The sequence below is a fragment of the Lissotriton vulgaris genome, chromosome 2_1 (genome assembly GCF_964263255.1).
Source record: "Lissotriton vulgaris chromosome 2_1, aLisVul1.2, whole genome shotgun sequence".
NCBI classification, from domain to species: domain Eukaryota; kingdom Metazoa; phylum Chordata; class Amphibia; order Caudata; family Salamandridae; genus Lissotriton; species Lissotriton vulgaris.
Genome location: NC_141687.1, coordinates 539,375,455 through 539,401,432, shown reverse-complemented (window position 1 = coordinate 539,401,432; position 25,978 = coordinate 539,375,455). Strand labels below are relative to the sequence as shown.

Below are 25,978 nucleotides of genomic sequence, written 5' to 3'. Positions count from 1 at the left end.
CCTCAACATGAATCTAATCTTTGACAGAACCTCCTCATCCAGGGCAATTTTAGGCCAGCTGACCCTTCTTTCATTGTTGGATAATAAGACCTGCGGCGGGGACGCCTCTACCACCGAGGGCTCTAGAAAGAAACCTTCTTTGAACGATAGGACCAGGGGATTGTGGTCACTCTCAGGTCTGTTTGCTACCACCATATCCAGCAGACTGGGCCACATTTCCACATTCACTAGGATGTAATCAATACGGGAACCAGATCTGCCGTTGTCGTAGGTCATTGCCCCCATCCTATCAGACTTCAAACGCCCATTAACTGCACGCATTCCCTGGTTCAAGCATAGACCCTTTAAAAATATGGCTGATTGGGACCATTTCTTAATAGGTTGTAACACCAACCCCGGAATGCTCCATAAAGAATCCTCATCTTCTGTAAGCGTGCCATCGTCCGGCCCCATAGGTTCAAAACAGGTGTTGAAGTCCCCCAGCACCACCCTATTGGTATTCACCGGAAGAGAGCTTAAGAAACCCTCCAACACCAAGGCAACAGGAGTACATTTTCCCCCTTGGATACCCCGCATGTAAATATTTACAATCACCATAGACAATCCCGTAGACGATTTTACCTGTATGGCCAACATATCGGGGTTATCCAGTGGGAGCTCCTCCACTGATACTCCCACATGTTGGCGTACCCATATTGCTAGACCACCCACTGGTCTACCCCTTGCACCCTTCACAGCTGGTCTAAAAAAATTCAGAAACCCCGCACGGAAAATAGGCCGTGTAGCCCAGGTTTCCTGGAAAGACCAGATATCAGAATGGTCTATAAAGGACCCCCAGTCGGGTAAATCAAGCTTTGATTCAAGGCCAGCAATATTCCATGAGCATATGCGTAACATCGGTAAACACAGATCAGTTGCCCCCTTCCCAACTCCTGCAAGACTAGATAAGACTGGACAGGGCGGACAAAGAGTTGGGCTAACATAAGTGCAAGAGGGTAGGGGACTTACAGGCAAATCAGGTAATAATGATTCACCTAGGGTAGCTTTAACAACATTTGAACCAGCATTTAAACCAGATATCCCCTTTTCGGATCCCACAGTGAAAGAACAATGGCCAGCAGAAGGGAGTACAGTTTAAACTCTACAGTTTGTACAGACAAAGGACTCTCACATGCTGGATGTAATAAAGAGTTAGGTGTTGGAGTCACTGTACCCAATGGACTATCGGCGGAGTACCCCGGCTGTCAATCACACCCATCGAAACAGGAGAAAATATTAAATCTGTTAGATGTTTCCAACGGAGTAAAAGGAATCAAATGATCCATTCTCCTGTTCCCATGTAGGTGGTCCAGCCTCCCTAGAGGCAAAGTATAACCTCTAGCAGGCACTGTACTCCACCCAAGATCATTCTTTGTGGGCAGAGGTCTAAGAACTTGCCCCGTATAACTATTGGTGGGTTGCAAATACCTGTCAGGTTGTATGTCAGCTAATCCTCCCGAATGGGATGGAGGGGTCACAAGGGATCGGGGGTAAAAGAATGTTAGATCATATGGGACTATGGAACTACTCAGATTCCCCGTGAACCCGTTCAATATAAGTCTGACTGTCTCTGGGTCTCTAAAGTTTATTACAATAAGATCTCCCCTCAGATTTTTCTCCCTACTACCCAACCAAGAGAGACGCCTGACATGAACAATCTCTCCATTAACATAATAAGGGAGCGGTCTATTAAGTCCAAGCCAATGCAGTGTTTTTTTTCTTAACTGGGAGTACCCCTCCCTTTTACCTGCCTCTAAGGTTGGGACTCCTGTGAGCACGACCACAAAAGGCACAGCGTCGGGCGGCAATTCAACATTAAAGCCCTGCCGTTTATCATTAGTGGGTCGACTCAACCTTCCCCTTCCCACTCGCTTATTTGGGGTAGTTGGATTTTCCCCACCATTCTGGGATTCTCTAGCAACCAATGCTGCTGAATTGGCTGCTGACACCAATGGGGCCTGTTGAGCAGATTGCTGGGATGCTACTACTCCCGAGTGGGGATTGACAGGGGGTTTGTTAACATTAGAATTGCCCTTAATGGGACCCTTAACCGAGGCCGGAGAAGGAACAGGAGCAATTTGAGCCTGGACTGTGACCATCGGTGGGAGAACTGGCCTTTCAGTAGACAAGGAAGGCCCTGCCCCAACATTATCGGCGAATAATGACTCAAGGTTCCCCAGCCGTTGTTCCACCCTCTTCAAAATATCTAATATTGGTTGCATAAAGGACCTAAGTAAATGCTCAATAGGAGCGCAGGAGGAGTCCAGCATTAAGACTTTCTCCAAGGGGGAAGGGGCTGGCCTCGTTTCACATAATGGGTTGGTAGCAGGCATTATTTCGGCTGTGACTACAACCTCAGAAGCCGATGGCACTACAGCTGAGATTTCTGGGGCCTTAACCTTAGGCACAGTCGATACGGTAGGTTTTAATGATTTGCCAAACTCAGAATGACAGAGCTTACTCCTCTGGGCTACCCCCCTTCTCCGTTTGGCTGGGGGGGGACCTTGAGCTTTCGAAACATGGGGCAGCTTGCCCTTATTTTTAAGTAACTTCCTGGCTGGAAAAGAAGGCACAATAATTACGTCAGAACCTGTACTCTGAAAACTTGGGGTCGCCTCAGTGGGTAAAGCGACAGTATTTACATCAACATGTTGTGGCGAAGTGCCTCTAAGAAGTACCGGAAAATTGTCCAAGGACAGTGGGTCCTCACTAGAGGGGACAGAAGCAGTGTCCGACAAAACGGATACACCCATCAAATCCATCAAGGGTCTGTTTTTCATGGCTTCAATAGAGCGACGTCGTTCTGTCCTGCGCTCTGCCATCACAATTTCCCTGTCCAACTCTGTGGCAGCCCTCGTAAAGTAGTTCTCTAAAGTACCTTTACTGCTCCCTACAGACAACGATTTGTCACCTGTTGTAGTCATGATATCTATGTCCTACCTTGTCAGCAGCCTGGGGGTTTATGATGGCAAAATAGGGGTGGCCCGTCCCGTCCTCCTCCATCCCCGGACGGCCACAGACGGCCCGCCCTTTGCCCGGGCTTAGCCCGGCGTGTCCCGCGCACGTTCCCGCGATGCGGGGAGTGTGCCTAATTTAAAGCACCTCCGGGCGCTGGAGATGACGTGTGCGACTTATACCGCTTTGCTCCCTGGGCTCAGCAGTCCTCCTCACAGCGGCCGCAATGTAATGTAATGGTTTTGAGTAACCAAACAATAAAAAGTTATTCATTCATTCACAGCGGCCGCAATGACTGGAGAAGCGGCGGCGGGAGTCCTGCAGTGCGGGACCTCTGTCAGGTGAACCAGTGCTGCTCGAGTCATGTAAGTGCCCCGAATGAAAAAAGGAAACCTTTTTTTGAAAAAAGGAAACCACTTTTTTATCACATTTTCTTCTCTGCCAACAGTGCTGAGATACATACTTATGAGCTTTATGTAAAAAGATGCACTTATGTTTTTGACCACTGACAAAATAATCACTATTACATCACTCAGTGGTGAAGTTGATATGTATTGATTGGGGAAATACAACATTTCGCCACCATTGTGTTTATACCGCACTTTTTTGAATTTCAGGCTCAGAGAGATGTGCTCAATCAATGGATTGGCTTTTGTTTTCAGAGTTTCCTGACCAGTAAAGTGGCAGTAGTTTCCCTCAAGTGCTAGTTGCAGTTGGCACTGTTTGTGCCACTCTATTGCGAGGTAACTTTAAAACAGGTTTCCTTGCGACTTTGAATCTGAACGAATTTAAAACTGGCACAAACGTAATGTGCATTCCCCATGCAAATAAAGAGCAAAATCTGTGTGTTGTATTCATAGTACTCACAAGAATTACGAGAAGTTTGTTCGAGAGCAATTTCACAGACAACTTGCCCAGAATCACACAATGTTTGGCCTATAGCCACGATTAAACCCTAGCGTTCACGCTTGATGTTCAGCTATGTAGCAAATAGGCCACAGAAATATTTTGCTGCAATGCTCCTCTGTGATGTTTCAGAAAAACTTTAATCCTATCTGAGGCCGGGCCCATTGTTTAGCAGAGAATCTTTGATGTTTCTCTATAAGGCTGTGTTCTTAATCTTAGCGGTTCTGTAAGTTGTGTTGCTTTGCAGAGAGGCTGTAGCCTTTTTGTGTGAGCTTGTGATATTTTTTCTTTGAGAAGCGCTGACCTTTCTTCAGTGAATTCTAGTTGTTATATGTGAGTCCTGAGCCTTTTGTATAGACTTTGTTCAGTAGATGCTGAGGTATTTTCTGCGAGATCAGAGGGTTTCCCTATTCTTTTCTGAAAAGCTGTCTTGTATCCAAAATAAACTGTGGACTACTTGAGAGAGGCTCCACTACTCTCTGATAGGTTGTGGTCTTTCTTTGAGGTGTTGTGGTATTTGTGTTAGTGACTACATCTCTTCTATTAGGAGCTATTGTCTTTCTCAAATATTATATGACCGTTTAATAGGAGGTGGTGATCTGTCCCCAAAAATCTCTGGGGCCTCATTTATGAAAAGTGACGCATCGCTGCGTGAAAACAGCGATGCGTCACTTTTCACTGCGCACCCCTTACGACATTCCTGATGCGTCATATTTAATGTATGACGCATCATGTCGCAAGGAGTTACAGATACGTCAGTATTTCTGACGTATCTGTAAGCCCAAAAATGGCGCATTGCTGGAGTGTGTCACAAAAGTGATGCAACTCCAGCAATGCGCCCTTTCACATGGGGAAAGCCCCATGTGAAAGGGCCTTCGTCAGTCTTACGCCTGCTGTGAGGCAGGCGCAAGATTTTGACGCAACAGTGTCCTAAAAGTGACGCAGTGAAATCTCATAGATTTCACTGCGTCACTATTACGAGGCTTTTTGCGGGGGAACGCCCCCTCTGCATACATTATACCTGATGCAGGTATAATCTGGCACAGGGGTTTAAAAAGTGACGCATCTACCTAGATGCGTCACTTTTTAAAATGGCGCAACGAGGCGCATTTTTTACACCGCTGGTGCGTCACAAAAAATGACGCACCGGCGGCGCAAAACTGACGCAAGGCCTTCATAAATAAGGCCCCATATCATTTGCTCAGGGGATGTGAACTTTCCCTGAGAAGCTGTGTTTTTCCCTGAGAAGCTGTGTTTTTTCCCAGAGAAATTATGCTGTGACTTTCTTCACGAGGCAACACTCTTGGCTCTGATATTTCTCTAAAGAGTGTTTATCGTTTTGTGAGAAATACTGACGCTCTTATTGAGAGCACTAGAAGTAATGCAAGTAGTTGCAATATATTTTGATAGACTGGTGTATTATGTTGACTCGTTGCTGACTTTCATCGGGAGACTTGAACCTTTCGCAGAAAGGCTTTCTCCTTTATTGGTCTTTCTTGCGAACTGTGGTCTTTGTCGCAAATTTGCTATCTCTGGGAATCGTTGGTCTTTCATTGATAAACTGTTCTTACTTGGCGAGGTTATGGCTTTCCTTTGATAGACTGCAGCCTTGAATGAGTGATTGTGTGTCATTCTTTTTTTAATATGGTCTTTCTCTAAGAAATGATGATAGTTTATATTAGCTCCCTGAATGATGATGATCTTTTCCTAAAAGCTCTAGTAATTCTTTGAATGACTATGATTTGTTTGAGAGTTTGTGGTCTGTCAGCTCTCTGTGACTTATCTCAGAGGTGGTTGGCTATCTCTGAGATTCTGAAAATGTATTTTTATAGACTCTATAGATGCTGGGTTTTTCAGTGAGATTCGTTGATCATTTCTTATCTCCACAATTCTGTGGATTTTCTTTTCATACACTCTACATACTCATACACTTTCATACTCTGAGAGGGTGTGGTCCTTCTTTCGAATCCTCTAGTACTCCTTGTCAGCCTCTCATTCTTCCTTTTAGACACTAAGGGCCTTATTTATGAAGGCCTTGCGTCAGTTTTGCGCCGCCGGTGCGGAATTTCTTTTTGTACGCACCAGCGGTGTAAAAAATGCGCCTCATTGCGCCATATTTAAAAAGTGACGCATCTAGGTAGATGCGTCACTTTTTAAACCCCTGCGCCACATTATACCTGCGTCAGGTATAATGTATGCAGAGGGGGCGTTCCCCCGCAAAAAGCCTCGTAATAGTGACGCAGTGAAATCTATGAGATTTCACTGCGTCACTTTTAGGACGCTGTTGCGTCAAAATCTTGCGCCTGCCTCACAGCAGGCGTAAGACTGATGCAAGCCCTTTCACATGGGGCTTTCCCCATGTGAAAGGACGCATTGCTGGAGTTGCATCACTTTTGTGACACACTCCAGCAATGCGTCACTTTTGCGCTTACAGATACGTCAGAAATACTGACGTACCTATAACTCCTTGCGACATGATGCGTCATACATTAAATAAGACGCATCAGGAATGTCGTAAGGAGTGTGCAGTGAAAAGTGACGCATCGCTGTTTTCACGCAGCAATGCGTCACTTTTCATAAATGAGGCCCCAAGTCCCAGGGCCAGACTGGGAACAGCAACCAGCCCTTTCAGATTGCTGCTCGACCCGCCCTGGGAGTGGGGGGGTGGGGGGAGTGGTGCTGGCAAGAAACACCACTCTTGCTTTTGTTACGGGGGCCAATATTGCAGTACTGCTGCAAAACCGGCCCACCCAGGCACAAGACCCGCTCCACCCCTCCGGGAAATGCTCGGTCCCCCCTACGGCAAGTCCGGCCCTGCTAAGGCCTCGATTTACTGCAGCGTTTCTCCATCACAAAGTTACACAAGGTGATACAAAGTGGCACATTGGTATTTACTTTCCAGCGCTAAAGGTATTTGGTGCTAGAAAGGTTTCTTTTTTTAAGTGTAAATACCCCTTATGCTACTTGGCGTTGCTTTGCTTCAATGGGACGTTGATGTTACTGGAGTGTTAATAGGTCAGATTAACACAAACATCCTATAGGTTACCTAACATAGCCAGGCCAGGTTTCACGTAAAAAAATAATGCCAATATTGAGGGACTAACAAGAAGATTTTTTTCGTTTTTCAAAAACATGAAAACCATGCATTGCTATGTGCTGAAGGGGACAGCACAAATCTAATGCTTGGGATACTTCTATGTTTGTGCAGACAATAGAATTTGTTCTGAAATGGTATGCTTCCGGTACAATTCAATGCTAGACACCACACATTGACCTCTGGAAGGCTATGCATTGAGCAGGGCAGCTTTTAGGAGTGCCAGCATAGGGGAAGGTAGCCGCATCAGTCCAATTTAAATAGACATGTCTATGCTCTGTGTTTGCACCTCGCACATTGCAGCACAGCACATTTGGTTGCTAAACAGCATATAACATTAACAAATCTGCCCCTAAATTATTTCCCTCGCGTGGCAAAAGCGTCCTCTGACTGCTTAGCTCTCATCAGAGACTCTCCGCTATTTTTCAGTAAAGTGTTTATCTTTCCTTGAGATCCTTTCCCTTGTATGCTTTAGCCTTTGTATTGTTCATGAGTTAGATAATGTTTGTCTAGTGTAATAAGCTCAACCTCTCATGTAGAGCACAGTTTTGATTGGAAGAAATATGTATATTGCTCCCCTAGTTTTTTTATACTTGTTGGTGGCAGCAGGTAGATCGACTTGTTGGTAATTGGATTAGTGGCTTGGGGCTGTGGCTTTTCAGAGCCTTGAGCTGCTGTCAGGTGCTCCTATTGATGTGTTTATGGTGCTGGGACAGTAGTTCATTCACCCATGACAAAATGGTGTTGTTTGCACCCTCACTGGTGTGCGGAGCATAAGTACTGGACATTATCTCCATACAGCAGTACTTGCTTCTACATGCAATCCTCATTGTTGCTTCTCTATCAGTCTATGTACTATTACCTCTGCATGAATTGTTTTTAACACTATAGTTGGCATGGTGGTCTGGTGCATTTCCTTAGTTCTCCAGTATTGTACCTTCCTGGTTTGGGGTATCAGACAGATAACTCTATAGAACATATATATCTGAAGGTGAACCTACTTTGGCAATGTGTACCGAGCTGGGCAAAGCAGAACAGACTGGCGTGGTAATGGGAATTATTAGTGTCTATCGGTGGGGGAATTTCTTTCACTCCACTATTGCTTTCACTCTACTATCTCTTGTGTTCACACACCGTTAAATGGCCGCTTCACTTTCCGACCCTCAGTCCCCTTTCTACCCGTTCTCCTACGCTGTTCACCTTTAGACACCTATAACTCCCTCCCACAACCACACCCGACTCCGACTTCGCAACCGTTGAACAGCGGATTCTGCTACGCTCGAACATGAAGTAAGTCCTCGTTGCTGCATCTAAACGCCCACGCGTTTAGACTTTTCACCTCTTAGCTTCACGCGGTAAACCTCCTTCACACTCCCTCCCTTCACGTTGTTTTTCGTGCACTATTCAAACCTTTCCGGTTTATCAACGTCCATTCCCCCACCGATAGACACTAATAATTCCCATTACCACGCCAGTCGTCTACCCACCCCTTACCCTATTTTCTCTGTCTTCCTCCACAGCACTTCGTGATAAAGGGCATCCCTGCCCGAAATGCATTGGAGAAAAGTTCATGTACCAGACTAATGGAATAACGTTACTCTAACTGATATGCTGTTAATATCAGGTTTCAAAAAAAACATATGATGAACAACATTGAATAAATAATAAAACTTTATTGACTTTGTGAATCACGTTATTGATCACCCGTGGAGTGCCTCATTAGGGGATGTACCTGCAGTTGCTGCATACACAACCTACTTCATGATTCCTTGGTGTTTGGACGGAAAACCCCACCCTTGAGAGCACCCAGAACTTTGCGAAAAACGTTTAGAACCTCAAATTAACCCGCGCAGTGCACCACCTATCTCCTTCTTTTTGTCAAAGCAGAACAGAGACAGGGAAAGCTCCAGTTTGATAAACCGCATGGTCCAGAGCAGCATCAGAAGCAAGGTGAGACCCAAGACCATGAAGTTATGTTATGTTAGTAGGATTTATAGAGTGCGCGAATACCCAGTGGTGGCTTTGCGCTTGGATTGCAGTAAGCCCAGCAGATGCATCTATTTTGGGAGTAGCCAGGTTGTTAGCCCCTTTCTGAAGATGGTGATGGAGCTTGCACTTCTGAGCTCCATTGGCAGCATGTTCCAGAGTTTCGCGGTGCCTTACGAGAAACTTCATCCGTCCCAGTGTGAGGACTGTATTCTCTGAACTTTCATAAGTCTAGCATCTGTGGAACCTAGCTGTCTGGAAGATTTGTAGCAGACAAAGAGGTTCCTAAGAAATATTGGTCCTGTATTGCTTAGTGCCTTGAATGCTAGACATAATAACTTGAATTTAATTCGTTGTGCCACCGGAAGCCAGTGGAGTTTGCGAATTTCCTTGGCTACTGATTCATGCTTTGGGATGTTCAGCAGAAGTCTTGCAGCTGCATTGCGACCTGTCTGAAGCTTTTTTTGATATTGCTTATGCATACTCAGGTAGAGCCCATTACAGTAATCCATTTTTGACTGAATTAGTGTAGTTACAACCGTCTTCCTAGAGTCAGTGGGTATGTAAGGTAAGTTTGTCTTAAGTTTCTTTATCAAAAAGTGGGATGCCGAGACAATGGCATTTGTCTGGTAAGATAATGTTGGTTTATTATCAATCATAACTCCCACATTTTTGGCCTTCAGAGCTGTTTTTGGTGGTTCACCCATTTCTGCTGGCCACCAGATGTTGTTCCATATGGGTTGCAGGTTTCCAAAGCCTGCTACCTTGCTCTTCCCAGAGTTAAGCTTCAGACAGTGTTTTCCCATCCAACTGTTTATTTCCCTCATACAATTCTGAAACTGTAACGTGGGGGCGGCTTGATGTTTGTACGCTGCCACCACTATCTGGGTGTCATCAGCGTAAGACGTGAGACTAAAACCAAATTCTCGGATCAAAGGTGCGAGTTCAGATACGTACACGTTAAGAAGGGAAGGAATCAGAGATGATCCCTGTGGAACTCCGCATGGATCCGATTTATACGTGTCCAGCGTCACTGTTTGTCTCCTTTCCTTCAGAAAGGGAGAAAGCAAGACCAATGCCGCTCCCTTGACCACCAGGATTTCCAACCGCTGCTGCAGATGATTGTGATCCACAGTATCAAAGGCGGCTGACAGATCAAGGAGAACCAGGGCAGCCGAGCCCCCTCTGTCTATCACGGTCCTGATCTCTTCAGTGGCTTTAAATAATGCCGTTTCTGTGATGTGCTCATTTTGAAAACCAAACTGGGAGTTGTCGAATAATTAATTTTCTTGAATGTATTGGACTAACTGTATATTCATGATTTTTTCTATTATTTTGGCTGAAAGTGGCAGACGAGCTGTAGGACGATAATAATTAGGATTCAACATGTCTAAATTGGGTTCTTTTAACAGTGGAAGTATGGAGGAGTCTTTCCATAACAAAGGAAAAATGCCCGATATAAACATAGTGAAAATTCTAGTGAGCTCGGGGCTCACCACCGCAGCTATATCTTTCAGAACTGGGTCAAGTGGGGACCCAGATTTGATTTCTCTAATGTGTTTTTCCACTACCTCAGGTAAGAAGCACTGGAAACTGTTTCCCTTCAGTTCTGGGTTTAAAGGTGATTTAGTGGGGCTGTGGGAGTAGGTGGCTTCAAAAGCTTCATAGATATCCTTAACTTTGTTTTTGAAAGCTACTGCGATCATATCCCAGAAAATGTTATAACTCTTGATTCCTTTGTTCTCAGGTAGAGACGACAGCTTCTCTACTACCCCAAACAGTTCTTTTGAGGTATTTTTAGCTCTCTCAATCTGTTTGGTAAAAAAATATTTTTTCCCCGCCATCAGCATATTTTTTCAATGAGTTACAGCAGATTTATATATCTCTTTGTCCACTATGTCATAATTTGCTCTTCAGCATCTTTTGAGTTTTCTGCATGTTTGTTTTTCATTTCGCAGGGCGTCAGTGGACCAAGGCGCCGAAGGCGAGTTCCTATTCCCTGAGGTTTTCCCATTCGGTACCGTGGCCTTAATGGTCTTGTTTAGCCAGTCCGTATATTTAGTGACTGCTAAATCAGGGGGAACCTTTAACAGAGGGCGCATTCTGTCCATATTTATTTTGAAAGTTTTATATAGCGATAACAAGATCTTTGCCGATATCAGAGCGCTTTACAAGGACGAGGGGTGATAGCATAAAAGTGGGCAATAGTTGAGGTAGATAGGTGCAAGGTGCATAGTTACATAGGTAGGTCAAATACAAAAAGAAGGTAATAGTTGAGGTAGTGTAGGTACAAGGTGCATAGTCAAACAGGTACGTCAATAATATCAAAGTACAGAGAGAGGGAGCATATACTTGCTTAAGCGTGCTTAAAATGCTTTTGGAGATAGCATAATGGTAGGCATAGTTGAGGTAGGTGGTTACAAGGTGCATAGTCACACAGGTGCATCAGTAATACAAAACTGGGTAATAGTTGAGGTAGTGTAGGTACAGGGTGCAAAGTCAGACAGGTACGTCAATAATATAAAAATACACAAAGAGGGAACGTATACAATCAAGTAAGTCGATAATACAAGTAATACAAATAGGCCAAGGGGTCAGGCAGGTAGTACAGAGCGGAGTCCTGAGAAATACAGAGTGATAAATCATGTGTATTTAGCCATGAAGATAGCTTTTACTTCTTTCTTAAAAAGTTTGTAAGAGGAGATGAGCCTGGTTTCAGGAGGGAGTGAGTTGCAGATCCTGGGCACCATTCCTGAGAAGGAGCGTTTATCAGTTTTTTCCTTCCGAAATCTTCGAGGCTTCAGCAGAATATTATTTGTGCTTCTAGTAGTTCTTGAACCTCCAGAAATTGTTAGCTTTTGAGTGAGGTAGCCGGGTGAGTTCATGTGTAAAGCCTTGTGTGTCATACAGGGGATTTTCAGATGTATTCTGGCTTCAAAAGGTAGCCAGTTCAGGGATTTAAAGTCAGGGGAAATATGCGAGTGTTTTTTTGAACCGGTGATGAGTCTCGCTGCAGCGTTAAGGGACGCTTTTAGGGGTGCGGTTGGAGTTAGGGGGAGCCCGCAAAGGGGAAGGGGTAGGGTCTGGGATGCTATGGGTTTTTGAGACTGTTTGTCTTCAAGATGGAATGACTGAGGGGACACGCTATGAATTGTATAATATTGGTATACACATTGCAACATACTTATTACATCGCCGTGGCATGCAGTACATATCATTAATGGATAACACACTGAAACTAGTTAATTGAAACACGTGAGATTAATAATCCCCTTAAATCTTAACAAGTTTTTGCTTATCATAACTGTCGTAAATTTTATGTGGCACTGCTTCAGAAGATGCAAATATCCTTATCAACAAAGTCTACTTTTACATCCAGATGGGATTAGCACAGATATTTCCTTACATACTAACATAACTCGTACACTGAAAACTATAAACTTTACTCTACAGAAACTGGTGGGCGAGCTATAGAGTCAAGTCGTGATAATTGTGGAGTATGTTGATTCAGTGCTGGCTGTTTTTGGTAAATGTATATGCCCCGTTATTTTCTCACCGGAATGTTTTTATGATGTCATGCTCAAATGCCATGGGTTTGAGCATCACCCAAAGCTATGGGATGGGAACTTTAATATAGTGCTAATGCTGCAGCATGACAAGCCATCTGAACTTTATAGGCCAGCATCGAAAGCGAGTCATGCTGTTTCACATTTCATCCAAGTGTACCATATTGTAGATGCTTGGAGAAAGTTGCACCATGCAGCAGCCGAATCAGTCTATTCGTGTCTACACGACACTGAGGGGCATATTATCAAGGGATTTATCTCTGCTTCACATTGTTCATCCATCCAACCTTTCATCCTTCCATCCATCCATCCGTTCATGCATCCATTCATCATTCATCCACCCACCCTTTCACACATCCATCCATCTTTCATCCATCCACTCTTTTATCCTTCCATCCATACATCCATCCTTCATCCATCCACCCTTTCATCCTTCCATCCATACATCCATCCTTCCTCCATCCACTCTTTCATCATTACATCCATACATCCATTCTTCATCCATCCTTTCATCCTTCTATCCATACATCTATCCTTCCATCTTTTATCCACCCACCCTTTCACACATCCATCCATCCACCCTTTTATCCTTCCATCCATACATCCATCCTTCATCCATCCACCCTTTCATCCTTCCATTCATACATCCATCCTTTGCCCATCCACCCTTTCATCGGTACATCCACCAATCATTCATCCACCCACCTTTTCACGCATCCATCCATCCATCCATGCAACCTTTTATCCATCCATACATCCATCCACCCTTTCATCCTTCATCCATCCATTCATCTGCTATAGTGCCAGCTTTTGCCAATACGTTTTAAATTGTACCTCATGTCGCATCTGTCATCTGTCACGTCATCTTGCATAGGCCTACCTCATTCCATTTTTCTAACGTAGGCCAGGCACTAAATCCTCGTAGAACATTGTAATTTAATAATGTCAGTAAGACTCTCTCTGAAGGGTTGTATTTTTTCAGTGACCCAAATACAGTATTTATCGACATTTTGATTCGTTATTTAAGATATTCACATACTGCCCACTCCCCCATTTAAAACCTCACCCTTTAACACTTGTGCTATCAGGGCCTTCGATATAGTGGTCTCAGGAGAGAGTGTCGGTCAATGTAGTCTCACCTCATTAGCTGGAGCTTGGGTTTTTTTCAATGATGTGTTTTCCTGCTCAATATTGCAGTTTGAAAGAGACGGGTGCCCGACATACCAATGCCTGAAAATTGTAGATACACGGGAGTGACTGGTTTCTTAAATCAAGCGGCGTTCTATGCATGGCATATTGCATATTGCGGAGCTTAGAGTGCGTTTGTGGAATTAGAAGGTTGTTCTGTGATTCACCGGATACCTTATGAATTACACACCGCATACCATTTTGAATGACCATGTGTGTGCATTTTTGGTATGAGTTATATTATTTTCACCAATAAATATATGATTCTTGCCCCTCTTATCAATCATTGCCATGCCATCTTCCGCGGCTCAGTAACGGAGCTGTCCACGACCTAATGAATGACGTCATTAATGTCATTTCTGCGTTTGCGTTGTAATCACATGCGATGGAAATGTCATTGCGCAGTTACAGCATGCATTGTAAATGCAATGCAAAGGACCCTGCGATGTAAAGGTTGCGTTGCGATGGCACCGCGTCCAATTACCATCGTTGTAATGGGTGTTTCCCATTCACCAGTGATACTCTTGTTAGCTATTTCCCTTCCTCAGCGGAGAGTCAAACACTGGAGAATAAAAGGGACTGCACTCCTTCTCCCAGTCTTCTGATCCTTGATCAGGTCGGGCATTTTGGAATTCTTTAAGTTAAATTAGAGTTCAGTGCCTTAGGTGGAAACTTTGTGGGAAGCATTTTAAGTGTATACCTGGGGTATGTGCATCTCTAAAGATACAAGTAGTCTTAGATTGCTTTGTGCATGGCTGGGAAAACTGGAGAGTGAGCTTAGATGTCTTGAAACTGCATATTACTCAAACAAATATAATGCTCATTTATTGCAAGACAAGACACCCTGAAGGATTTTATGGAGACCGTTAAACAGATGGTGTTGTATTTAAGCAAACATTCCAGCTCAGATCATATGAGAAAGGAGATCAACTAGGCAAAATGTTAACATGGATTGCTAGGGGTTCTAATTGTGAGTCACATGTATTGGGTTTCACTACTGATGATGGTTTCATGACAGCACCCCACCTCGATATATTGCACATTTCCAGGCAATACTAAGGGCATTTATATTCCTGCAGTTCTAGTTTTGCTTCCTGCAAAATAGCAGAATATTTGAACAATGTCACTCTTGCCCAGGTTGAGATGTGTGAACTTTTTACATTTTCCCTTAAAATTGAAGATGTTAAGAAAGTGATCACCAGTCCAGCGAGTTGTAAAGTCCCGGGAGGCAATGATCTTCCATTGGAGTTTTATAAAGAATATTGTGCTATCCTGGCGCCACAGTTGTTAGATTAGTATAATGCTTCTATTACTAAATGTATCCTGCCTCCGTCGATGATGAAGGCAATAATCAATGTACTTCCAAAGCTGGGTCGTGGCCCTTACCAGTACTCTTCGTACAGGCCGTTCTTGAATATTGAAAATAAATTCTTTGTCAAAAACCTGGCACAGATCAACTTCTGATGCAGTTGTTAATGCTACCACAGCAATCTGGGTTAATTCCCCAGTGTTCAACATCATTTAACTTACAAACATTAATGACCATCTTCACTGGGTGGAACAACACTTACCTGCAGTGGACATCCTTTTAGTAGTCAAAGGCTTTTGATGCATTGGAATGGTTGTTCATGCGGGAAGGGCTTAGGCTTATGGGCCTTGGGAAATATTTTATAGATCTAATAAACCTGCTAAATGTCATCCCCACGGCCAAGGTAAAAGTCAGTAATCTTTACTAAGATATGGTGTCCAGTGGCTGGGATGCCCATTGTCACCCCTAATTTAAGCCCTGGCTTTTAAGTTGCTTGCTGCATGAATTTCACTCCCAGCATGGCCTGTATATCAGAGGCAAATCTCTTTATTTACCTATATGTTAAAGGTAATATATTGTATGTTCAAAGCCCAATATGGCTCCATTCATCAGAGATATGATTCAATTTGGTGGCTACTTTAGTTTTCTGATTAATTGGTATACATCTGAGCTATTTCCACTTACAGACAACACCATCTTATTTGTTGGGGAATACCCACTTAAATAGAGGGCAAATAGATTAAGATACCTGGGGATGCGCATGACTTGGGATACACCAGCATTACTGAGATGGAATTTTGGGATAGCCTCGGAGAATCTGAGTGTGAAAGTTGAACACTGAATAGTACTTCCCATGCTGGTGACTGGCCATATTTCACTAATAAAGATGGTACTGCAGCCAAAATTCTTATTCCTATTTAATAATGTTCCAATCCAAATACCTAACTACTTTTTTGTCATTATAGGCATGTGCCTTCGAGAGTAATATGGGGCAGTAAGCAGTTATGTAATAAATGAGAAGTCCTTAAACATGATTGTGAGGGCTGGTGTTTGTTAATACCTGGCCCTTTCGTATATTATTTAGTCAGACAGGGGCATTATAGTAGATACAGGTTTGGAGCACAGACCCACCTTATGCATGTGAGGATAGAACGTAGAATAGCTGAGCCCCACTCACTGCTATCAGTGATATGTAAAGAGCCGATGGTACAAACGGATTATGTAGATATGCTAGAAGTGCCTAGATAAACTTGGTGGGAAAAAGCAAAAAGGGCTGGACCTGAAGCACCTTACTCCCTATTAATGATCGTAATATGTAAACCTCTCCTTAAACACACACTTGAAAAATCTTAGGGAAACATCTTAAAGGCTATGGGGAGTTTGTTGGTATTGGGTAATCTGAGAATTCCAGTTCCCCTCAAATTCCAAGACTGACTTTACCTACCAAAATGTTTCAGAGAAGGGACACATACAAGATCATCTCCTTTACCTATACTGAGAGGATCTGCTTTCTTTACAGAGAATCAAGACTCATCAACATGGATCTGGTAACCAGGCCGGGCTCTACTGCTACCCAATGGGTCTGCGCCCACCCCCACCGGCCTTACTAGACAAGTTTGAACCGAGTAGCCAGGGTATCAAGATCAATGCATCCTGGGACACCTTTACCACCCTCAATGAAAGTGATATCAAAAAGGTTCTTTGGAGTATCAACCCATCTAATCACTTCAGTGACCTGTTACCACCTTCCATCTTCAAAGAAATTAAGGATGCCGTCCCTCCCATCTGGACAAAGATCGTCAATGCATCTTTGTCACAAGGCAAGATCCCAAAATGCCTAAAAGCTGCAGGGATAACACCTATATTAAATAAAAACTACAGCAGACAGCGCTGAGCTTAACAAATTCTGCCCTACCTCTAGCCTCCCCACACTAGCCAAACTCCTAGAAAAATGCGTCCAGTGGCAACTTTGTGCGCACATTGAATAATTTCCTTCTCTTGGCTCAACATCAATCTAACTTTCGTAGTGGGCACAGCACTGAATCGGCTCTCACTCACGTGATAGATGACAATTTAGTAATGCATGACCGAAATGAATCATGCCTCCTTATCCTCCTTGACCTTTCCTCTGCTTTTGACACTGTCAATCACGACAATCTCCTAGCCATTCTGGAGCTCAAGATGGGCCTCTCTGGTCAGGTGCTGCAATGGTTCTCGTTCTTCCTCCAGCACAGGACCCAAAGAGTGAAGGCGAACCACTGTCTCTCCCAGCCATCAGCAGTTTCCATGGGGGTTCCCTAAGGGTCCACACTATCTCCCATACTCTTCAACCTGTTCCTGGTAGATGACACCCAACTCTATCTGAAAATCTCCTCCCTGGATAACATCACTTCACTCAACATCCACCCTATTGACTACTCAAAACTGGTTAAATGAGAACCATCTCCTGCTAAACACCTCCAAAACAGAATTCCTTCTCATTTCTCCCCCGAAACACACACCTAAAATCGACCCCCTGGATGAACTAACTCACTGCCACTCGCGGGTGCCGCTCGCATTCGGGACTTTGCCTTGGGCTGAATGATTTGCTGGACTACTATCCCTGGACTCACCCTCAACCTTGCTGCAGGGGGAAACGCCAATTTGGGGCTGGTGATTGTGTAGCGGGACTGTGAGGACCAAAGCGCCCTGTGGCTTAGTGACCTGCCGCACCTGTGTTCTCTTCCCGCCTCCTCCCGCCCGGTGCTTGAGAACGACTCGCGGCCCCCGCTTCGCGGGAGCCGCTCGCAGTCGGGACTTTGCCTTGGGCTGAACGCTTTGCTGGACTACCATCCCTGGACTCACCCTGAATCTTGCTGCAGGGGGAAATGCGGATTTAAGGCTGGTGATTGTGTAGTGGGACTGCGAGGACCAGAGCGCCCTGTGGCTTAGTGACCTGCCGCACCTGTGTTCTCTTCCCGCCTCCTCCCGCCCGGTGCTTGACAACGACTCGCGGCCCCCGCTTCGTGGGAGCCGCTCGCAGTCGGGACTTTGCCTTGGGCTGAACGCTTTGCTGGACTACTATCCCTGGACTCACCCTGAGCCTTGCTGCAGGGGGAAACGCCAATTTGGGGCTGGTGATTGTGTAGCGGAACTGCGAGGACCAGAGCTCCCTGCGGCTTAGTGACCTGCCGCACCTGTGTTCTCTTCCCGCCTCCTCCTATTTAGGCACCCCCAATCCCGCGTACGCGGGAACGCGCTCGGTCAGGCGCCGGGCTAAGCCCGGACAAAGGGCGGGCCGTCAGAGGTCGTCTGAGGCCGAACAAGGCCGGGCCGGGCCACCCCCCTTTCAACGGCCATTTATCATTTATTACTTTGACTTTTGGAAAACTTGTATCCTATTGATTTAGTTAAGGTAACCACTTATATAGCATTACTTCTGTAAGTGTGCCGTGTACCGACAAGGAAGCCATTATGCCTCTGAGCTCAGGAAAAGATAGAAATGTAATGCTTTCCTCCCCGGGAGGGGTGGTTACTGGTACCCTGGACCATTTTTTTAAAAGGGCCACTACAATTATCGAAAAGGAAATAGCCCTCACCGAAAAGCGTCTTTCTTTGGATTTAATTACAGGGAAGCGCTCATCGTTGGGTGCGATTGGGACTGTAGTATCCCCCGTACCTCCGAGTCAGTCAGGTTGTGGTACAAGCCTCAAGCAGGTAGTTGCTGCTGACTGTAATGTTGTGGGCCGCTCAATAGCAAATGTATCTGTCTCAAGCTCAGGTTCTAGCAGTAGTAACATTACAGAAGTATCTAACTCTGTTTTGGTACATAGTCTTCCTCCAGTAGCCCAGAATCAGGGATCCTTGATTGTTCCAACACATAATACAAGGAAAAGAGGGGGTGGCATTTTGAAGGGTTGGCCTGCTAAAATACATAAGAAAAATAGCATCGCCCAGTCCACACTAGTTGAGGTCCATCCCCCTTGCCCGCTTATGGCTTCACTTGATGCAATGTATGAATCCCTCTCATGCACTGACGTCGATGGGGACTTTTGGGAAAAATTGAAATCTTGGTAAAATCCCTGATGCTTCCATTGCTGGAGAGAACTAGGATGGTTGCTTCTAAACTAGATCAGATCGAGAAGCAGGTCTTAGGAAATTCAAACAAATTGGATAATATGCTAAGTGGTATGGCTAGTAGGAAAGTCCCCCTAACCAACCCAGAGGGCCTAGGAGCGGGTAATGGTCCCAGGGTGGATCAAGAGATCCTTACTGCCAAGCCAAATAGCCAGCCTGATCAACTAGGCCCAAAGAGGCATGCAGTAGGTAAAAAAACTCCCAGGATGTCCCAAAACAGGGGGGAGGGTGAAGGAGGTGGCCCCTAGTCATCAGCCCGTCTTGCACCCAACAGAAGATGGTAGAAAGGTAAATGGTCATCACAGATTAGAGAAGGAGACCCACAAAGACCATTCCCTCTGTGTTAATCTACCCCCCGAATCCGCACCGTACACGATTGTACTGGTGGGAGTACGAGCAATAGGGGAGAAGCAGAAATTTGAATCACACAGGGACTTGAAAAATAAGGTCATATATTGGCTGAATAAGCATAGAAGTCTCCCTCCCTCCTCCAATGCAGAGATACTGGGAGTAAGAAGAGTAAGTTGGTTGGGTAACACTACTAAGGATCTGGAGGGGGACTGTATTATAGTGCACTTCAGGGATCCTTGGGTGGTAGATCATATTCGAAGAGTACCGAGGTTTGGAAGAGAGGGGGACGTCCAATCATTGGGTCTTGAATATTTTTATCCAGCTATCCCGAGTGAACCTTATAATTCCCTTCTGCATTCACATCCCCGTTGGCGAGGAGCCCATGGCCTAAAGCATTCTAATCGGGGGGTTCAATATCTCCCTTATTAAATAGGTTTGATCCTCTCACTGACCTAGAGGGGGTGGATTGACTTTCTACTGTATCTGGTGGACTTCACTTGCACGGGCAACCTGGCAGACCACAACCATTGGAGGGCTCTCAGGGGAACACAGTTTCTCTAGACGGGTGCATGGTATCAAGTCATTTTATAGAGGTGGATGTGGGGGCCCAGGGGGTCAATACTGTTTTAAGAAGCACTTTTCCGGCCCCACTAATGAATGATCCAGTAGGTGGAGAAGTAGTGCTGGAGGGTGAGCGGTCCCCAGGGTCTAGCCTGAGTGTGTTAGCACAACCCCAGCTGGCTATTCAGGTGGCCGCCCTTAAAATAGTTTCGCAGAATATTGCGGGACTAAAAAGCAAGGTATCAATCGGGGAGTGGACTGAACTAGTGGATACTCAGGATATTTTATTATTCCAGGAGACTTGGGCGACAGATCCCATTCATCGCCTAGGGTTTCTAAACTTTTATAAACATGCTGTAAGGTCTAGTATGGGCAGACCATCAGGTGGCCTGTGTATATGGATAAGGCAGACACTTAATTTTAGGCCCACAGAGGTGATTGTTCATAACCCAGATATCCTCTAGGCATGGGCGGATTTTGCGGATTCCCAATCCGCGAATTTGCGGATTTGCGGATTTGCGGATTGCGAAAATCCGCAAAATCCGCGAATCCTCGCGGATTTTGCGGATTTTATTTTTTGGGGTGTTCGCACGGGTTTCTGCAAGTTCGCGAGGGTTTTGTGCAATTTCGCAAATTGCGAACTTACTTGTCCGGTCGCCAGTTTTGCGAACTTGTTGTTTCTACGTGCCCAGCCTGTTTGCAAGCCTTTCTTCATCACTGCCACCCTCTGTCACCACTGGCACTCTCTTTGTTCACCCATGCCACCCTCGGGCTCACCCATGTCACCCTCTGTATCATCACAGCACCCTCTGGTTCACCAGTGTACATTATTGGGGCAAACAAAGCACTGCCATCCTCTGTCAACACTGGCACTCTGGTTTACCCATGCCACCCTCTGGCTGTCACACCCATGCCACCCTCGGTGTCATCACAGCACCCTCTGGTTGACCAGTGAGTGTACATTATTGTGGCAAAGCAAAGCACACCTGCTAAGTGCCTTAAGTTTTGCATAATTAAATTACAACAACACCTGCCCTGCCCCAACTGACATTAATGAAGGCTGGCACCTGCTTGTCTGCTCCCTTTCCTTTCCTTTTCCTGTTTGTTGCAATGTAATTTTTTTTTAACAGGAACCTAACCGAATTCTGGATGGCCCCTTCAGGAAGCACTACAGGGAATGGTTACAAATGATGAGGTTGAACTTTTGCACCTGCTCATAGCTTTTCCTTTTGCAAAACTCGTTTTTCGGTAATTTCGCACTATTCGCGAGGCGCGGCGTCGTGCGAAATCGATCGTGTAAGCCGCAAACTCGTGCGAGTTACCCCAAGGTTTCTGGGCGCCGCCATTTTGTTTGCGTGACGTTTTTCCGTTTCCGCCCGCTATGTGTAGTCTCGCGCGATGAGCGCCTTGCGAATACAAGTTCGCACGAGTTCGCGAGAGAAATCGCGTGAGAACCTACTTACGCTCACGTGATCGGCCGCCATCTTGTTTTTCATTCATTCCTATGTGTCTGGGCATGGTGTTTCTATCCTCTGTATATCTCTGCCATCCTTTGCTTATTTTATTTTGTTTTTGATCTATTAAACTTTTTTTCTATCCCTCTTGTTTTTTAGGTCTATATTTTTGTGTTTTAGGCTACTTTTGTTTACTTTTCAAGTACTTTTTAAACTTTTATTTCCTTCTTCTCTACTCCTATTCTTTTTCATTTTATCTCCTTACCTGCCCAGAACATGGTGAAGACAGCTGTCAAGCTGCCCAAGCCGGGCACCGCAGCCCGTGCCCGGCTCCCGTGTGGCCGCTTGAGGGCGGAAATGGTGGTGCCCAGGGAGATCTTCAGCCCTGAGGAGGTGGGCACACTCGTTTATTTTGTGCAGCGCCGTCTCCCGAGGACCATCGCAGCAGGCGGCAGGATTGCTGCCGGTTATACCAACAGCCAGGAGCGTCGGAAGCGGTGGGGGCAGGTGTGCCGGGCCCTTTTTAAGATCACGGGGGTCCAGCGCACCTATAATCAGGTGACCCACCGCTGGACCGATATTCTGGAGCGGGAGCACGACCTGCTCGATCTGCTGGGAGTGGAGGTCCCCGGGCTTGGTGAGTAGTAGTAGCAATTTTTTCATCACTCACTACTCTGTTTTTTCTCCTGCTCTGTGTGTTAATATTGCAAATGTTTGCTTTAACTTTTTTACAAAGAACAATAATGCTGCTGATTACATTGATAGGAGAGCTAAATTAATATTTCAAAATCTTCTGTGCATTTCAGGTGCACTGCTCTCTTTCTCTGTGGCGGTGCCACTGCTTATTTGTTTTCTATTTTGTGTTCATTTAATTGGGCTGAGTAATGTATGAGTGTACTTTACAGAACTGCGTAATGCTAGACACAAAGGGGCAGATTTACAAGCCCCTTGCGCCACGTTTACGCTGCCTTACCTGACGCACAGCGACGTAAACGTGGCGCATCCCAGCGAGTCATGTACAACGTGATGCTTCTAAGGAGATGCGCCACGTTAAGACCTGGGCCTGCGCCACAATGGGTGCGTTGCCACGCAGGGGAAGGGGGGGGGTCGGCGGTCAGGCAGATGTGCGCCTCGCAAAAGTGCCTGCGTGAAATCTACAAGATTTAACGCAGGCACTTCCGCGACGCTGCTACGTCAATTCTTTATGCCTGCTTGCTTGAAGCAGGCGTAAGGACTGATGCGGTATGTTGAGTATTGGGCATCCCTGAGCATTGCTATAGTTGCATCGCGCCTGCGACGCGACTCTAGAGATGCTCCCCTCTTTCGTCACGAGATGCATCACGCATCTGCCTACCCTTGCGCCAGGGTTTGCCGCATTGTAATTGCGGCGCATCTGCCGTGACGCAAGGTTAGTTTTGAGTTACGCATTTTGTTCTGGTGCACCTCTGGAGGTGTGCAGCCCAGAACTCGTAAGTATGCCCCTAAGTGCATTACCTGTGCATCCCTGCAAAGTGTGAGGCACGCCAGCACCACCCATGGTGCGCCGTATTTTCAATGCGGCACGCCATGGTGCCAAAACGGCACCGAAGCGTTACGCATCGGTGCCGTAAAGGCGGCTCATTGATGGAGTTGCGTTGCAACGATGGCGCAGCTCCAGCAATGCTGCGTCAAGCCGTAAGCCTGCTTCATGCAGGCGCAGGGTTTCAGTGATGCATCATTGTCCTAAATGACTGAGTAGAGGCTCAGGTGCAGTCCTTCCTTTGTAGCCCTCTTTTTGGCTAAAATAGTTGGTTCTTGTTCTTTCTAAATGTTTGATTTGGTTGACAAGGACATCGACAAGCAGCAATCATCATTTTTTTCTGTTCTTTCTTTCATGTTGTACGTCAGGTCCGCCCAGGGGCAAGCGGACAGAAACAGCGGATGCAGTGGCTCCAAAGGAGGAGGATGATGCAGGCCAGGGCGGCGAGTGCTCCTTTGCTGGCCCCAGTAAGTTTTCATTTAAATATAGAGGACCTATTGTTGTCCAAGCGTTCCTAATTTAAATTTTCGAAACAGTGTTTAGATAGGAGCTAAATCAATAATACTACTGTTGCAGGGACAATTCTCCACAAACCTTACTATGGACACCAAAGACCAGAGTAATAATATTTCAGAGTGGCGTGTTTGGCACACTGTATACTATAGTATAAACTCGGTAGTGTCAGCGGCACGGACTCCTCCTTGCAAAAATTACAAAACCTTTCTCTCAGTCACTCTAGCTTGGAGGACCAAAAACCACAGAGTCTATTCAAGTTTAAAAGCTTTATTAAAAAAAGTAAAAGTAAACACATATATTAAAATAAAGTTAGCTGGAAAAGGAAAAGTGCTTGGTGCTGAGTTGATGAGTAATGGAACACATGTCTTGTGGTCGAGCCGAGCTTTCACCTGGTTTAGTTGGTTGCTCTTGTCCGTAGAAGTCCAGCGTCTGTCTGTTCAGAGAAAAAAGATGTGTGTTAAAATTAAGCAAGCATTCATCAATTGTGACAAAAAAGTGCAGCAAGACAACAGCCTTCCCTGGAAGGAGGGACATTTTTACTTTAGACTAGAGTAGACAGTCAATTATTTTTTCTGTTTTCAAACTTCTTCATTCCTAGACCAAATACTAGTGAGTGGTGTAATCTAACAGTCTTAAATATATTTTTTAGGTGGAACAGCTGGTGGCGGGGCCAGCTCGGACGTGATCGTCATCGACTCGGAGTCTGAGGGCGACTCTGGGGAGGATGCGGCGCAAGTGGACAATCAGACTGTGAGGAAGCAGGCAGCGGTGGTGTGGAGTACAGGTAAGCTGGATCATGGTACTATCTGACTCTTAGATAGCATATGATGTGTATCCAGTGCTGGACCAGTGACAAATTACAATATGGTAATTACAGCAGGCTGGGACCGACAGACAGATAGAGGCAGAGAGAGAGGAAGACAGAAGGAGAGAGAGAGGGAGGGAGCCAGAGGGAGGGTGAGGGAGGGAGACAGAGAGAGAGACAGCGAGGTAGAGGGAGACAGAGGGAGACAGAGAGAGAGATAGAGACATATCGCCTGGGCCTGGTGCAGATGATACGGTTGCTGGTGTGGTTAACGGCTCAGAGGAAAAGTCACTCACTTCTGCCAGATCTCTTTCATATGAAAGAGCACCAAACAAAGGATACAAGTGAGTTGTGGGAAGGGAAATGGTGATTCAAGCGCCCCCCCCTTGCCCCTCCATGCGGACGCCCATGATACTGGCCTCAATAGTTTTGTACTGCGCTGGCTAGTTGCTAGTTGTACTGTGACACAACTTCCTGCTGAATCATTTTGTGTTAATCATATTTTTAAAGAGCATTCGTTACAGATTATGTTTTTCTTTCTTCTTATAGTTGGTAATACCAAAACATGGAAACCGAGCAGGAGTATGCGGGCTGTACTTGCCCGGCAACGGAGGCTGGATGCCACTGTTGCGCAATATCGCCGGCTGGTGGAAATGGAGGGGGACGACACGCACTCCAGTGTAACATCTTCTGCATCCTCCTCCGTGACCCCACGTTCTGCCGGTAAGCGCAGTGCTCCAGCCAACCGGAGCCGTGCTGGAAGACGCCACCGCCGAGCAGCAAAGGCTGCACCTCCTCACAGTACTGTAAAGGCTCGCTTGCGCCTTGCACTCCGCAGAGTGTCCAACCTAGAGGCGGAGGTCCAGAGATGGAAGGAGTATCAGACTCTGGTGGAGGGCCTCCGTTTAGATCAAGCCATCATCCAGGAGAAGTTTGATGCCCTGGAGGCCAAATTCAACAACCTGCATCCGTAGAGTGTCCCTTGCCCCTTTTTTAGAGACTTTTGGGGGGTGGGAATTGGGAGTTGGGGTTTTTGGGGACTTTTGATGGACTATTTATTTGTTGGGGTTAGGGAGGGTCTTGCGGGAGTTTATTTTGTTAGGGATATAAACATATACTTTTTCAAACTTTATCTGAGCATAGCTGTTTTTTACTACTTTTGAGCCTGGTGGGTGGTGGTTTTGCAGTAAGTTTGTTTTACGGAACACTGTCATCGTGTTGATTCACCTGTAGTTGGCCAAATGTTTTCCAAAGTTAAATGCCTGTCACAGAGTTTCCATAATCAAGAGTCCTAGGAGTTTACTAGTAGTACCACTGTCACTCTCTCGCCTCTCCTCCTAATACTCCATTATACTACCTCCCATCCAAACGCTTATCTTACCTGTAATTTGTGTTTGTTGAAGGGTTGTCTCCACCTGGAATTCACAGTGTCCTAAAGCGTTCTGCAGCTGGGCCCCAACTGGAGTTTCCCGGCGTGGATTTTCTGCAAAGCAAAAGCAACCTGTAGTTGGCCAAATGTTTTCCAAAGTTAAATGCCTGTCACAGAGTTTCCATAATCAAGAGTCCTAGGAGTTTACTAGTAGTACCACTGTCACTCTCTCGCCTCTCCTCCT

At 45.7% G+C, this 25,978-nt stretch overlaps 2 protein-coding genes across 2 annotated transcripts in view; both read left to right on the top strand.

Moving 5' to 3' along the window:
* Positions 1–25,978, top strand: part of LOC147730710 (voltage-gated delayed rectifier potassium channel KCNH8-like) — a 1,657,143-nt gene that overhangs the window by 716,048 nt on the left and 915,117 nt on the right. The gene's annotated exons all lie outside the window — the stretch shown is intronic.
* LOC147730711 (uncharacterized) lies at positions 19,135–25,339 on the top strand. Its single transcript, XM_086958427.1, has 4 exons — positions 19,135–19,210; positions 23,413–23,511; positions 24,210–24,344; positions 24,915–25,339. Exons 1-4 carry the CDS (start codon positions 19,135–19,137, stop codon positions 25,337–25,339), a joined length of 735 nt encoding a protein of 244 aa, XP_086814553.1.

Excerpts from the sequence above, each read along its gene's own strand:
- LOC147730711 (XM_086958427.1), top strand. The coding sequence starts at position 19,135 with ATGGTTGCTTCTAAACTAGATCAGATCGAGAAGCAGGTCTTAGGAAAT. Across the intron at positions 19,211-23,412 it reads ATTGGATAATATGCTAAGTG|GTCCGCCCAGGGGCAAGCGG; the intron begins GTATGGCTAGTA and ends GTTGTACGTCAG. Across the intron at positions 24,345-24,914 it reads AGCGGTGGTGTGGAGTACAG|TTGGTAATACCAAAACATGG; the intron begins GTAAGCTGGATC and ends TTCTTCTTATAG.